At 56.3% G+C, this 12,910-nt stretch overlaps 1 protein-coding gene across 1 annotated transcript in view; it reads left to right on the top strand.

The window, feature by feature from the left end:
* ADGRA2 (adhesion G protein-coupled receptor A2) overlaps positions 1-12,910 on the top strand; it is a 34,612-nt gene that overhangs the window by 13,148 nt on the left and 8,554 nt on the right. Inside the window, exons 3-9 of the mRNA XM_044761985.2 lie at positions 9,195-9,266; positions 9,562-9,633; positions 9,799-9,870; positions 10,158-10,321; positions 10,757-10,970; positions 11,532-11,696; positions 12,313-12,511. Of these exons, the coding sequence (XP_044617920.2) occupies positions 9,195-9,266; positions 9,562-9,633; positions 9,799-9,870; positions 10,158-10,321; positions 10,757-10,970; positions 11,532-11,696; positions 12,313-12,511 (958 nt within the window). The remainder of the gene's footprint in view (positions 1-9,194; positions 9,267-9,561; positions 9,634-9,798; positions 9,871-10,157; positions 10,322-10,756; positions 10,971-11,531; positions 11,697-12,312; positions 12,512-12,910) is intronic.

The raw sequence follows: 12,910 nt of genomic DNA, 5'->3' as shown, positions 1-12,910 counted from the left end.
AGGCCCGGGGGCGGGGGCAGGGGGCTGGCGCTGGACGTAGGTCCACAAGGGCCCTGCTAGCCTGAAAGAACCTCCTTCCCAGAGCTGGAGAGCTGGCCGGGTCACAGGCAGGTCACTGAACCTGCCAGATCAGGGGACTGAATCAAACCCTCTCTCGAGTCTCTGTTCAGTTGGCATCTCCGGAACCACAGCCTCTGCAACAGCCTTGGGGCCTGTCTCCTCCACAGAAGGCCCGGGCCTCCCGTGCCTCCTGGAGCCTGATCCTTGCTATCTCCCCCACCTGCAATCCCCTCCCTCCTGTCTCTGCTCGCACCCCACTGGGCATTCCCAAGCCCTCCCACAGGGCCCCTGTCCCTCTAGGACCATTTTGCCTAAAAGGGTTGGATCAGTGTGAGGGAGGATACAAAAGAACAAGGTGTGAAGCCTGCTCTCAAAGAGCCAAAGAAATTACAGCCTAGTGGAGACCACAGACAAAGCCATATATATTCGAATTAAGTAAGCTGGTGTTTCTGTAGAGTCCAAAGGAGGGGTTAGCAAAGGCTGGAGAGTTCAAGGGTAGTAGAGCTGCAATATCTACCTGACTTGGTGTTTAGATCTTTAACCACCACACCAATCTCAAGTTTAAGTCTTCACAGGGGAAGGGAAAGCCTGTGAGGAAAGCTTGATGGCCGGCTGGGTTAGCGGGGGTGGGAAAGGGCAAACTCAAGTTTGGGGCAGAAAGGCAGAGCGTGTTCTGTCTGATCTGGCGCGTGCTGGGGTGGGAGGGGGTCTCAGGATGCTGACCGTGCTGTGTGCAGCTCCGTGACCAGTTCCCTCTGACCGTCTGCTCTGCTGCTCACGGATGGGTGGTCCAGACAAGGAGAAAGGGCTGCCACCAAGTAACTATTTAAAAGTCTCCTTGGAACCAACAAATAGGGCAAGATTTTCTCTCCCAGGGCAGTTAAGCACTTGGGAGCTGTGCTTCCTACACGCAGCCCAGGCTTGGCCTCAGAGGCTGAGCGGCAGGGAACCAGATGCTCCTTCTAGAGGTCTTTTGGAGGAAGACAAACAGCAGCTGTCTGCAGCCCCTGCCCTGCCCCACCCCGAGCTGGTCTCCCTTCTCAGCACGAGCGTGGGAGCGCCACTCTGAGCCTTTTGTGGCCTCGCTGACATCTTCCATCTTTACCCTCTCGCTTTATCAGTCAGACCACTGGGTCTACCCCCTTCTCCTCATCCTTCAGTCTCATGGGGGTAAATTTGCAGATCAGGAGGAAAAGATGGTCCTTTCCTTTCCACCCCGGCCAACACGCTGAATCAACTCCTCTCCCCAGCACCACACAGCAGGTGCCTTCAAAGCATGGAGAGCAATCAGAAAAATAGAACAGTCAAAGAATAACAACTAACTGCTAAAGCACGTGATATGGAAGGAGCGCTGGCACGGGAGAGAGTGCTAGAGTGAGAATTCAGAACCCTGGGTTTGAGCCCCCGCTCTGTTAGGAATCATTCTGGTCATTCATTCTACAGATTCTTATGGAGCCCCCACCGTGTGCCAAGCTCTGTCCTAGACACTGGGAGGGAACACGACAGACCAAGTACCTGCCCTCATGGGACTTACCGTCTACTAATGGGACCCAGCAAATAGCAAATAAATGTATCATGGGTCAGGAGACGAGAAGTGCCACAACGAAAAACAAACCAGGGAGAGGGGGATAGAAAGCAATGGGGGAGGGGGGGTAGGGAGGTCAGGGAAGGCCTGGTGACTGAGCCCGAGACCTGAAGGGAGGGAGGAGCCTGGAGGGGCAGAGAGAGCAGCAGCGGGAAGGCCCTTGGGCCTGGTGAGTCTGAGGAACAGAAGAAGGGCAGCGTGACTGGGAAGTGGTAGGAGATGAGGTCAGAGCAACGCAAACAAGGGCGCCAGGTTTGGGGCCTCAGTTTCCTCATCTGTAAAAAGGGGAGACAGGATGATTTGTAAGGTGCATTACGAATTTAAAATTCTCTGATCCTTTGATGTGTGTGTGTGATACCCACAAGTGCTACACGAGAAGGAAAAGATCAGAGAGCCCAAAGATGTGGCTGGGCTTTGCAGAGGAGGGCAGGTCTCTGTGCAGAGGCCTGTGCTGTGGTCAGCACATGCCCACGGCTTCCCAGGGATAGAAAGGCAGTGCCGGGGCTAAAGGAGCCCAGGGTCTCCAGCCTGGCCAATCACCACTGTATCAGTCAGGGTTCTCCAGAGAAATAGACTCAGTAGGAGATACGTATGTGTGTGCACCTGTATCTTTACATAAAAATATAAAGAAATTGGGGCTGGCCTGGTGGTGCAGTGGTTAAGTTCACATGTTCCACTTCAGCGGCCTCGGGTTCACCGGCCTGGATCCTGGATGCAGACCTACACACCGCTTGTCAAGCCATGCTGTGGCAGGCGTCCCACATATAAAGTAAAGGAAGATGGGCACAGATGTTAGCTCAGGGCCAGTCTTCCTCAGCAAAAAAGAGGAGGATTGGCAGCAGATGTTAGCTCAGGGCTAATCTTCCTCAAGAAAAAAAAGAAAAAATATATAAAGAAGTGATTTTCTTTCTTTATAAAGGAATTTATTTTAAGGAAATGGTTCACATGATTATGGAGGCTGGCAAGTCTGAAATCTGCAGGGCAGGCCAGCAGGCTGGAAAGTCAGGCAGGAGTTAATACTGCAGTCTTGAGGAAGAACTTCTGGGAAAGTTGTTTTTGCTCTTAAGTCCTTCAATTGATTGGATGAGGCCCACCCATATTACCAAAGATAATCTCCTTTGTTTAAAGTCAACTGATCGTAGATGTTAACCACAGCTACGAAATACCTTCACAGCAATATCAAGATTAGTGTTTGATTAAGTTACTAGGTGCTAGAGCCTGGCAAAGTGGATACATAAAACTCATCGTCACAACCACTATCTCACTATGTCAGGGGCGGGAGAGTCCCGTGCCCCACTCCTGGAGATGCGAATTTATCAGGTCGGAAGGGGCCTGGGAAATTTTTACAAGGTATGCAGGCAATTCTCATGCCTGTCCAGGGTTGGGAACCAGTGGACCAGATGACCCCTAGACTGTGGGCCTATTCATCACAAATGAGATGCGGTGGCCTGGCATGCAGTTGGTGCCAGGAAACACTGATCTCTCTGTCCTGTCTGCCTCAGACGTCCGGGCTTGGACAGCTGAGTCCATGGCAGCTTAACATCCCACAGCCCATGTGCTGCAAGTCCGGTGGGAGGGTGGGGGCCTAGTCTAGCCACTGAAATGGTAGGTCGGACCTGCTCCAGAAAGTACTGTCATTGCCTCCCCGTGCTGGGCGCCCCTCTGGCCTCTGGGAACAGGACGAGTGTGAGCTTGTGTGGGGAGGCGCTGCGTGGTCCCTGCTTGCTGTGCAGGGCCTTGAGGCTGCGGAGGGATGCAGAGATGGGCCGCGCGGGAATGGGCCTGAGACCATCTCGTGAGAGGACGCTTGCTCCAGAGAGGCTGGGGGTGCTGGTGGGGATCGGGGACACAGCTTGTGGGGCTCTAGCAGCCAGGCAGGGTGGACAAGAGAACCTGAAACGGTCCAGCAGAGTTCGTGGCCAGCCCAGGAGTGTGCAGAAGCACCCGGGCGTGTGTGAGGCCGGGTCTCTGAGCACCCTCTCTGGAGGCCTCCACCCTCAGCATGGACAGGCCTATTTGTTGCCTAGAGGATAGACTCCTAGGGCGAGAGGGCGGGTCATCAAAGGGCACAGAAGTCTACTCCGGAGCAAAAAGTGGCCTGGGATTGAATCCTGCCTGTCATTTACCTTCTGGGTGTCTGTCTAAGCACAGGGCTTCGCGTCTGGAAAACGGGGCAATGCATGACTCCCTGACAGGTTGTCATGGGCGTAGACAGGTTCAACTAGGAAGAGAGCCCGGGACAGCAGTCTTTCAGTAAATGGCCGTCCCCTTCTCAGCAGAGTTCCAAGTTGCAAGATGTCCCATCGGGCACCCCTTAGTGCTAGGATTTGTCCAGAGTTCCCCAGCCTTGGGCAGGCTGTCCTGTATAGTTGAAAGGTACACGCCGAAAGGGCTCGCTGTCGGCTCCTTCCTCAGGTCCCTCGCATCTCTGCCCAGATCCCCCACCACCTGCATTCACAACAGGGAGCCGGCCCCCAGAAGACTTTCCAGGGCTCTGAGGGTGCCCCAGTCACAGGGAGAAGCCCCCCCGACCGGGGACCAAGCTCGCCACAGGGCAAATAGCCCGCAGAAGAGGCCAAGGGAGGGAGGCTGGGCGTGCATGCGAGCGAGCGAGCGGATCTATGTGGACACACGCCCCCAGAGGCTCGAGCACGCCTGGAGGAGAGGGCCTGGGGAGGGGAGCCTGGTCAGCCCCAGGATGATTTGTCATTGCCTAATGAGATTAATGAGCCCCGGGGGCTGGTATGCAGCGGTGCTGGGGCACTCATTAGAAGCAGATGCTCATGGGAATGATGGCGAGTGGGGGCCTGGGGGTGGAGTGCCGCTCTCCCGCCAGGTGGTTTCCATTAATCTGTGGGCGGGGCCAAGGGTAAGGCCGCAGGGCTGGGTCCCTCCTCCCCTTCCCAGCCTCGCTCACACTGGGGAGGAATGCGGCAGAGAGGCGGCCCTAGGCCCTGTGCAGCTGAGGGCCCGGGAAGGGAGGCTCATGGGTTTGGGGACAGCCCTCTTGCTTGCCGTTGTAGCCCCGATGCCTGGCACAGTGCATGTGCTCAATGAACAGCGGTTGGATGATATCAGAGACAAGAGGACCCCGGCAAAGGGAGTGGAAGGGAGGCTAGGACCATCTTGGGCTTCCTCGGGGCCACCAGAACCTCTCCCCGCACCCCAACCCCGCCATGACCTCTATACCTGCGGGGGTGTTCTGGCCCACTTCTCAGCCAGTCCCCGCTTTCTGATGAACCCTGGAAGTCCTGGAGGGCCCAGGGAGAGCTGCTCTGTGGCCTCCGAACCTATAATTTGGTTTTCAAACCCACAAGCAGGGAGGTCTGTGGGGGCCAGAGGGAGCCAACTTTGTGCCGCCCCACCCTGTCCAAACGTGGTGCTCACGGGCGCGCGCACACACACGCACACTCTGTCATATGAACTCACACGCTCTTCTAACAGTTTTAGTGAGATATAATTTACATGCCATAAAGCTCACCCATTTAAAGCGTACGATCCAGTGGTTTTTAGTATATTTACACAGTTGTGCAATCATCATCATCTAATTTTAGAACATTTTCATCATCCCCAATAGAAACCTTGAATCATTAGCAGTCACTCCCCATCCCTCCACCCCATCCCCAGCCCTAAGCAACCACTAATCTGCTTTCTGTCTCTATAGAGTTGCCTATTCTGGACATTTCATATAAATGGAATCATACAATATGTAATCTTTTGAAACTGGATTCTTTCGCTTAGCATAATGTTTCCAAGATTCATCCGTATTGTAGCATGTATCAGCGCTTCATTCCTTTTTATGACCTAATGGTATTCCATTGTGAGAATACAGGACATTTTCTTTATTAAGTTCTCGGTTGATGGACATTTGGTGTATTTCCACATTTTGGCTTTTATGAATAAGGCTGCTATGAACATTCCTGGACAGGCTTTTGTGTGGATGTGTGGACACTTCTCTTGGATATATACCTAGGAGTAGAATAGCTGGGTTATATGGTAACTCCAACTGCCAAACTGTTTTCAAAGGGGCTGCACCATATTACACTCCCACCTCTAAGGGTTCCAGTCTCTGCACAGTCTCGCCAGCAATTGCTGTCGTCTGCCTTTTTTATCACAGTCATCTTAGTGGATGTGAAGTGGTATCTCATCGTCGTTTTGATTTGCATTTTCCTCATGACTAGTGGTGTTGAGCATCTTTTTGTGCATTAATTGGTCATTTGTATATCCTCTTTGAAGAAATGTCTATTCCAATCCTTTGCCCAAATCCTTACTTGTGTTCTTATTATTGAGTTGTACAAGTTCTTTATATAGTCTGGATAGAAGTTCCTTATCAGATAGATGATTTGTGAATATTTTCTCTCGTTCCATGGGTTGACTTTCCTTTACTTGATGGTGTAGTTTAAAAAGCCAAAATTTTAAATTTTTATTTAGTCCAACTTATCAATGTGCTGTTTCATTGCTTGTGCTCACACACTCATGCTCACACTCAGCTTCCTGAGTTTCTGTTTTCCCAAGCAGGGCAGTGGGTGTGATTTGCTCCCAGGAATCTCCCCGTCCCCCACTGACTTCTGCCATAGGGGGTCTGTCTCCTCCCTATTGACATAGATACAGGCAGAGGGCTGTGCCTAGAGTTAAGCAAGCTGGTCTGGGTTGGGTGAGGGGTAATGGGGAGGGGAGGCTCCAGCCATACGCTGCCCCTTCCCCAGGTTCCAAGACCAGGGTTCTGTGGCAGCAAAGAGGGGGCTGGAGATTCCACATCGTAGAAATGTCTGTGTGTCCTCACCTAAGAAATGAAAGAATCAGATGAGACAATCCAGGGCAGGGGTCCGTAAGCCAGGTTCCAGGAGCCCTGGGTTGAAATCATATGCACACAGTTGGCTGTAGCGCTTTTTTCTAAGGCAGGAGTACTTAGCTGTCATCTGAGTTTCAAAAGGATGTGCGAAGCAAGAAGGTGCAGAAGCACCTACCTATAGGGGCCTCGCAGGTCCAGAAAAAATCCCCAAGTTATGTGGTGGCATTTTCGCCTGCCACTAGGGAGCGTGCAGCCCTAAAGCTGCTCCCCCTCCCTTAGGGGCCAGGAGGCATCAGCTGCCCGGGGTCCAGACCCCATGGGGCTGTCAGAGCTCCATCCAGTGAGCAGCCCCTGGCCTGTGCCCCCAGTAGAGGACCCAGGACTGGCCAGCCTGGGCCAGCGGGCCAACTCAGAGGACACTGGAGGGGCTGCCGTGGTCCCCCTGAAGCCACTGCCCAGGCATGAGGCAAGGGGGAAAGAACGCCAGCACTTGGTGGAAGCTCTCCTCTCGGAAGGCCAGCATGGCTCCGGGCTGCAGGAAATCCAGGGCAGGAAGGGACTGGGGCCCGAGCGAGCGCCTTGCTCCCATCTGCAGAGCATCAGTGGGGCAGGCGGGGTTGGGGTTCTCGAGGGGGGCCGGGGAGGAAATGAGAATAAACACAAGTGAGCAGAGAGGGAAGGGGCGGGGGGCTGCGGCCTCAGCCCCTTGGCAGCCCATGAAGGGAAGTGACACAATGAGGAATGTGTTTCCCTCTGCCCGTCCCCCGCATAGGGGTGGGAGGCAGAGCCCTGAGAATGGCCAGACCCCAACAGGGGCCAGGGGGCACATGCTGGAACAGCATCGGAGGAGGGGGCCATGAGGGCAGGGGTCTGGGCAGCAAAAGGGATGTGGGGCAGCCCTGGGCAGGCGCGGCGCTTATCCCATCCGTCTCCCATCTGCACTCTGCAGGAGCCTGCTGGGGTCTGTGCTTGCACGTTCCCTGTGGGCGCCAAGCACTGGGGCGCCTCCCAGCAGGCCTGGGGACGAAAGCCATCCCTCCTCCAGGAAGCGGGCCCCCTCTGGTGGCTTTCCCTTCTTTCTCAAGGGGACTCAGGGTTATGGAGGCCTTGGTGTGAGAGGGAGCTGAGGTATGAGGACCCTGGCCATGGGCAGGCTGAGCAGGGTGTTTCTCTCTCTCTCTCTCTCTGTGGGTGTTTATGTCCCCAGCTGGGACTGGTTGTGCGAAAACAGGCCCCCTGGTGGGATGGCGCCTCCCCATCCTGGACACCCATTTCCTCTCCTCCCAGCAGGGAGCTGGCTCTGTTAACCCCCTCCTGCCCATAATCCAGAGATGTCCCTGAGGCTTTGGTGGGCAGAGCCAAGAGCCCTTTGCCTCCGTCCGGGCTTGGGGGTGGCAGGGCCTTGGAAAGCAGGTTGACTCCAGATACTTCTGTCAATCTTCTGCTTTCTGCCGCAGGCCCTTTTGACATGTTGGTTATTCCGGGAATCCCCCACCCTGGCTCCCGCCTCATGACCTCCTGGGTGCTTGGGTGCGGGCGGGGAGGATGTTGGAATGCAGGAGCAAGCAGGGAGGCTGCAGCCCCCATCCCAGGGTCCCAGGAGGGGAGGCTCACTGAGCAGTGAGGCCTCCTGGTAAGTTGCCCACGCCTCTTCTGGTTTGACTCAGGAAAGACCCAGGTGGCCCTTGAGTAGGCAGGTGAGTGGCTGGTCCGTCATCCAGGCACCTCTCCCCATGGCTGTGCCCACACAGAGGATGGCGGTGCCGAGGAAGGCCAGTGGGCCAGCACACAGCTTGGTCCTCAGTGGTCCCAGAGGGCTGTTGGTGTCATGTTGGGCTGGGCCAGGTAGGCATCCTCCAGCCTGGTCTCCGCTGTGCTTGAGGGAGGTGATGAAGGGGATGGTGAGTTGCACTCTGGCCGTGTGATTGAGTGGAGCCACCAGACTCTGGGACAGAAGCTACTCCGATAACGCAGCTGCAATTCACTCCAGGTGGGTGACCCTTGGCCCGTGGAGGCCTGGGGGGCACCGCCATCTTCTGTCCTGTCTGTGACCTGCTGGAGCTCCCTAGAAGTGGAGCTTCTCCTGCTGCCTTCTCAACACCGTGGGCTCCTAGGTGACCCTGGGGGGAGGTGGGCGGATGACCCTCCTCAGCCTCAGCTTCCTCATCTGAAGAAGGAGGGCTGGGCCAGGGGATTTACAGCCCTGCCCTGGAGTCTGAGGCTGGCCAGCATCCATGCAGTTATCAACCAGCTGCGTGACCTGTGAGATCCACAGGGATAGAATAGCTGTAAAAATACTTCTCCAGGGCGAGGTGCAAGAAGATCTTACCTTCGTACAGCAATTTGCGAAAGACTGTAACGCTCCTTTTCAAATGATCCTCACAGCTGCCCTGGGAGATTGTCAGAGCAGCTCGGAGGTGGGGGACGTGGGACCCGAGGCCTCCTGACTCCTAGTTCAGTGCTTGCTTGACTCCTTGTTGCCGCCGTGTTCCGCTTCCTCATCCGAGGCCCTTCCATCCAGGCTCTTGGCTTCTACATCCTCCCTGAGGTCTCTCTGACCAGTTCCCCCGACGGTAGCCAGGGAGGCTGAGGAGACCTGCCCGAGAGATGGGGTCCTTCATCCAGCCTCCCACCCAGTGCTGAGGAGAGCAGGGATTTAGAAGGAAATTGAGTTCCCAATACCTCTGGGGACAGTGAGGCTGCCCTGCCCCAGGGGAGCAGAACAGGTGTGAGGGCCTCCCCACTTGCCTCCCACAGGGACCTGAGGAACAACGTCATCAGCACGGTGCAGCCCGGCGCCTTCCTGGGCCTGGGGGAGCTGAAGCGCTTGTGAGTGTCATATGTCCTGCACCCCGAGCCCCGACCCTCCCCTTACCCCTGGAGAAGGCCCCATGGATCCCATGAGCAGCCACCCCTCCTACTCTCCCTCTGCCCCTTCTTCTCACCTACCCACAGCTGCCCCTCCTCCCCCACAGGGCATACTGGCCTGACAGTTCCAGCACCAACCCCATCTCCTCTTTCACCCCCTCCCCACACAATCCCCAGCCACTCTTGTGTGTCCCTCACAAGCGGATCCATGTGCTATCATGTGGCCAACTTGCTGAGGTTGTGTGTGTCTCTCTAGAGATCTCTCCAACAACCGGATTGGCTGTCTCACCTCTGAGACCTTCCTAGGCCTCCCCAGGCTTCTCCGACTGTGAGTGAGGGGCAGGGAGTGGGGCAGGTGGAGAGGGGAGGAGGGCTGGGAGGAAGAAGACAGCACCAAACCCTCAGAGGGCCCTGCCTTCTCTTCACTCCCTCCTCCCTCCTCTGGCCCAGGGAGACCCTAAGATCCCGACTCACTGTCCCCTGCCCCCTGCAGAAACATATCTGGAAACATCTTCTCCAGTCTGCAGCCTGGGGTCTTTGATGAGCTGCCAGCCCTGAAGATTGTGTGAGTATCTTTTCTCAGCCCAACGTCTCAGACCCTTGCTTCCTTCCTCTGCCCAGGAGGGAGACGCATAAGCATGGTGACCACCGTGGCCAGCCTTATGAGTAGGCAGGACAGATGATGGCTAAAACTCCGCCATATTTGCCTTCCCATGATTCCTGAGGTGGTGGTGGTGGCGACACGTACACAAGTGTGCCCTCTCCAGCCTGTCCTTCCCTGGTGCTCCACCCCCACCCCCTGAGCCCACACTTCCTCGGCTCCACTCCATGGCCCCTGTGCCCACTCTGCAGGGACTTCGGCACCGAGTTCCTGACGTGCGACTGCCGCCTGCGCTGGCTGCTGTCCTGGGCCCGGAACCGTTCCCTGCAGCTGTCCGAGCGCACGCTCTGTGCCTACCCCAGCGCCCTGCACGCCCAGGCCCTGGTTGGCCTCCAGGAGGCCCAGTTGCGCTGCGGTGAGCCAATCTTCACCCTGCTTGCCCCTCGGGCCCCCCGTTCCCTCCCAAAGGGCCCCCACTGACCCAAGCCTCCCTCTGCTGAAGTGTTATTGGGTGGTGGGCGTGTTCGCCAGGGCATGCTTTCCCTCAGATCCCACGGGGGCCAGTCCTCCATCAGCTCTTCTGAACTTCCTTTGGGGCTGCTGCTTTGTTTATGTTTTCATCTGGTCCCACCTCTTGGGGTGACAAGTGTGTTGTGGAAAGGAGCACTTTTATTTGTTTGTCCAAAACCTGCCTGCTCTTCTCCTGTGCTCTTATCTCTGGAGACTCTTCCTTCCCCACCGGAGCGGGCTCCAGACAGAGGGGGCCTGGCCCTGCCCCTGCTGGATTCTCACACTCGTGTGGCACACACGCCTGTGTGCTCGGCCTCACTGCTGGTGTCTCCTCCCGCAGAGGGGGCCCTGGAGCTGCACACGCACCACCTCATCCCATCCCTGCGCCAAGTGGTGTTCCAGGGCGACCGGCTGCCCTTCCAGTGCTCCGCCAGCTACCTGGGCAACGACACCCGCATCCGCTGGTACCACAACCAGGCCCCCATGGAGGGCGACGAGCAGGCGGGCATCCTGCTGGCCGAGAGCCTCATCCACGACTGCACCTTCATCACCAGGTACAGGCCCAGCTGCCCCTCTCGCCCAGGGGGTGGGGGACCCCACAGGACCCGTCACACCCCTCCCCCCCAGAGGAGCTGTGCCAGACATGTTCCTGGGTGTGTGTTCACACGTGTGAGAGTGTGCCGGTGTGTATATGTGTGTTTACAGAAATCCAGGACTAAGTCATAAATGGTCTGGATAAGGAATAGAAATTAAATGCCTGATAGGAAAAAAATGCTTATACCTGGCATTTCTTTAGTGCTTTTACTACGTATATAGTGGCTCTCACCTGGATTATCGAACTTAATCTCTCTGGTAGACTTGAAAGAGAGGTATTATTATCTCCATGATAAAGATGGGGAAATTGAAGCTCAGAAAAACAATATCATAAGGCCAATCAGAATTAAAGGAGCACGCACATGTGTCCCTCACTCAATAAAGATAAAAGAAGCTGGAGCTCGTACCCTGCACGCCCTAGGACAGGGCACCTGGGGGCGGACAGGCCAGGGGCTCCTAGGGAGGTGGCTCGGCCGCCGAGAGTGCCTCGCCGAGCCAGCCCTCCGCCCGCCCGCCTGCAGTGAGCTGACCCTGTCTCACATCGGCGTGTGGGCCTCAGGCGAGTGGGAGTGCTCCGTGTCCACGGTCCAGGGCAACGCCAGCAAGAAGGTGGAGATTGTGGTGCTGGAGACCTCTGCCTCCTACTGCCCCGCCGAGCGCGTCGCCAACAACCGTGGGGACTTCAGGTTCGGTCAGCTCACTGCCGCAGAGACCCAACCACCATCCCGCAACCCACCCCCCCCCCCAAGTCCCCACACCTACATCTGAGACCACAGGTAACCAGGGTCTCCCCATCTGCTCTAAGAGGGAGAAAAACTTCTTTTCATCATTCAGCTCCAAGTCCCGCTGCTGTATTTAGAGACCTTTATCTTTTTGTATAAAATCACCATCTGAGATGTGCTGCACAGAACAACAGGTTTTTATTTGCTTCCTTATAGCAACAGTTTACAAAGCTCTCTCACAGCGAGTATCACATTTTAATATCCCAATGGCTGGCTCATTTAGGCAGGACAGGTATTATTCTGCCCACTGTACAGCTGGGAATACTGAGGCCCAGAAAGGATAAGTAACTTGAACTCAGGACTCCAAGTCCAGCCCCCATAGCACCTGTGACAGCACTATCCAAACAAGCACAGAGTTAGAAGGTGGAGCTTGGGAACCCCTTGAAGCCCAGTCCAAACCCTGTCTTCTGCATGCTTCTCCCAGGTCGCAAGGGGTCTGGCATCACAGTTCTAAGGGCAGAGGAGGGACCGTTACCCTGAGGAGCCAGGGTCATCCGCAACTTCCCGCCTCTGCCCCCAGGTGGCCTCGAACTCTGGCTGGCATCACAGCCTACCAGTCCTGCCTACAGTACCCCTTCACCTCAGTGCCCCTGAGCGGGGGGGCCCCAGGCACCCGGGCTTCCCGCAGGTGTGACCGAGCTGGCCGCTGGGAGCCAGGGGACTACTCCCACTGTCTGTACACCAATGACATCACCCGGGTGCTCTACACCTTCGTGCTGGTGAGGCTGGGAGAGGCGAGGGGCTGGGCCCGCCCATCAGCTCTGGGTCTGGGGAATGGGACGGGAAGAAGCCAGCAGGCCCCACGGGGCCTGGGGAGCCCACCCTCACGGCTGCTCCTCTGCTCCTTGGCGGGCACAGTGAGGGGCCATGGGGCTCTTCTCCTCTAGCTTTCCTTCTTCTGGGGAATTCAGAACCCCCAAGGCCATACTAGGGAAGTGTGGGCTACCCCAAGCATCTTTACCCTTAATACATCAAGGGCAGCCCTCAAAGGGGAAACACAGACAGCATGAGATCATCCCCTTGTCCTTAGGCCAGTATTCCTAGGAGTGGGCAGTCTTGGTCGTGACGAGTCCATTGCTACATATGTGCCTCCTGTCTTGTTAGACCCAGCTGATGGG

Source organism: Equus asinus, chromosome 27 (genome assembly GCF_041296235.1).
Source record: "Equus asinus isolate D_3611 breed Donkey chromosome 27, EquAss-T2T_v2, whole genome shotgun sequence".
Classification (NCBI taxonomy): domain Eukaryota; kingdom Metazoa; phylum Chordata; class Mammalia; order Perissodactyla; family Equidae; genus Equus; species Equus asinus.
The sequence above is the reverse complement of the archived record's forward strand: the minus strand, read 5'-3'. Positions and strand labels throughout refer to the sequence as shown.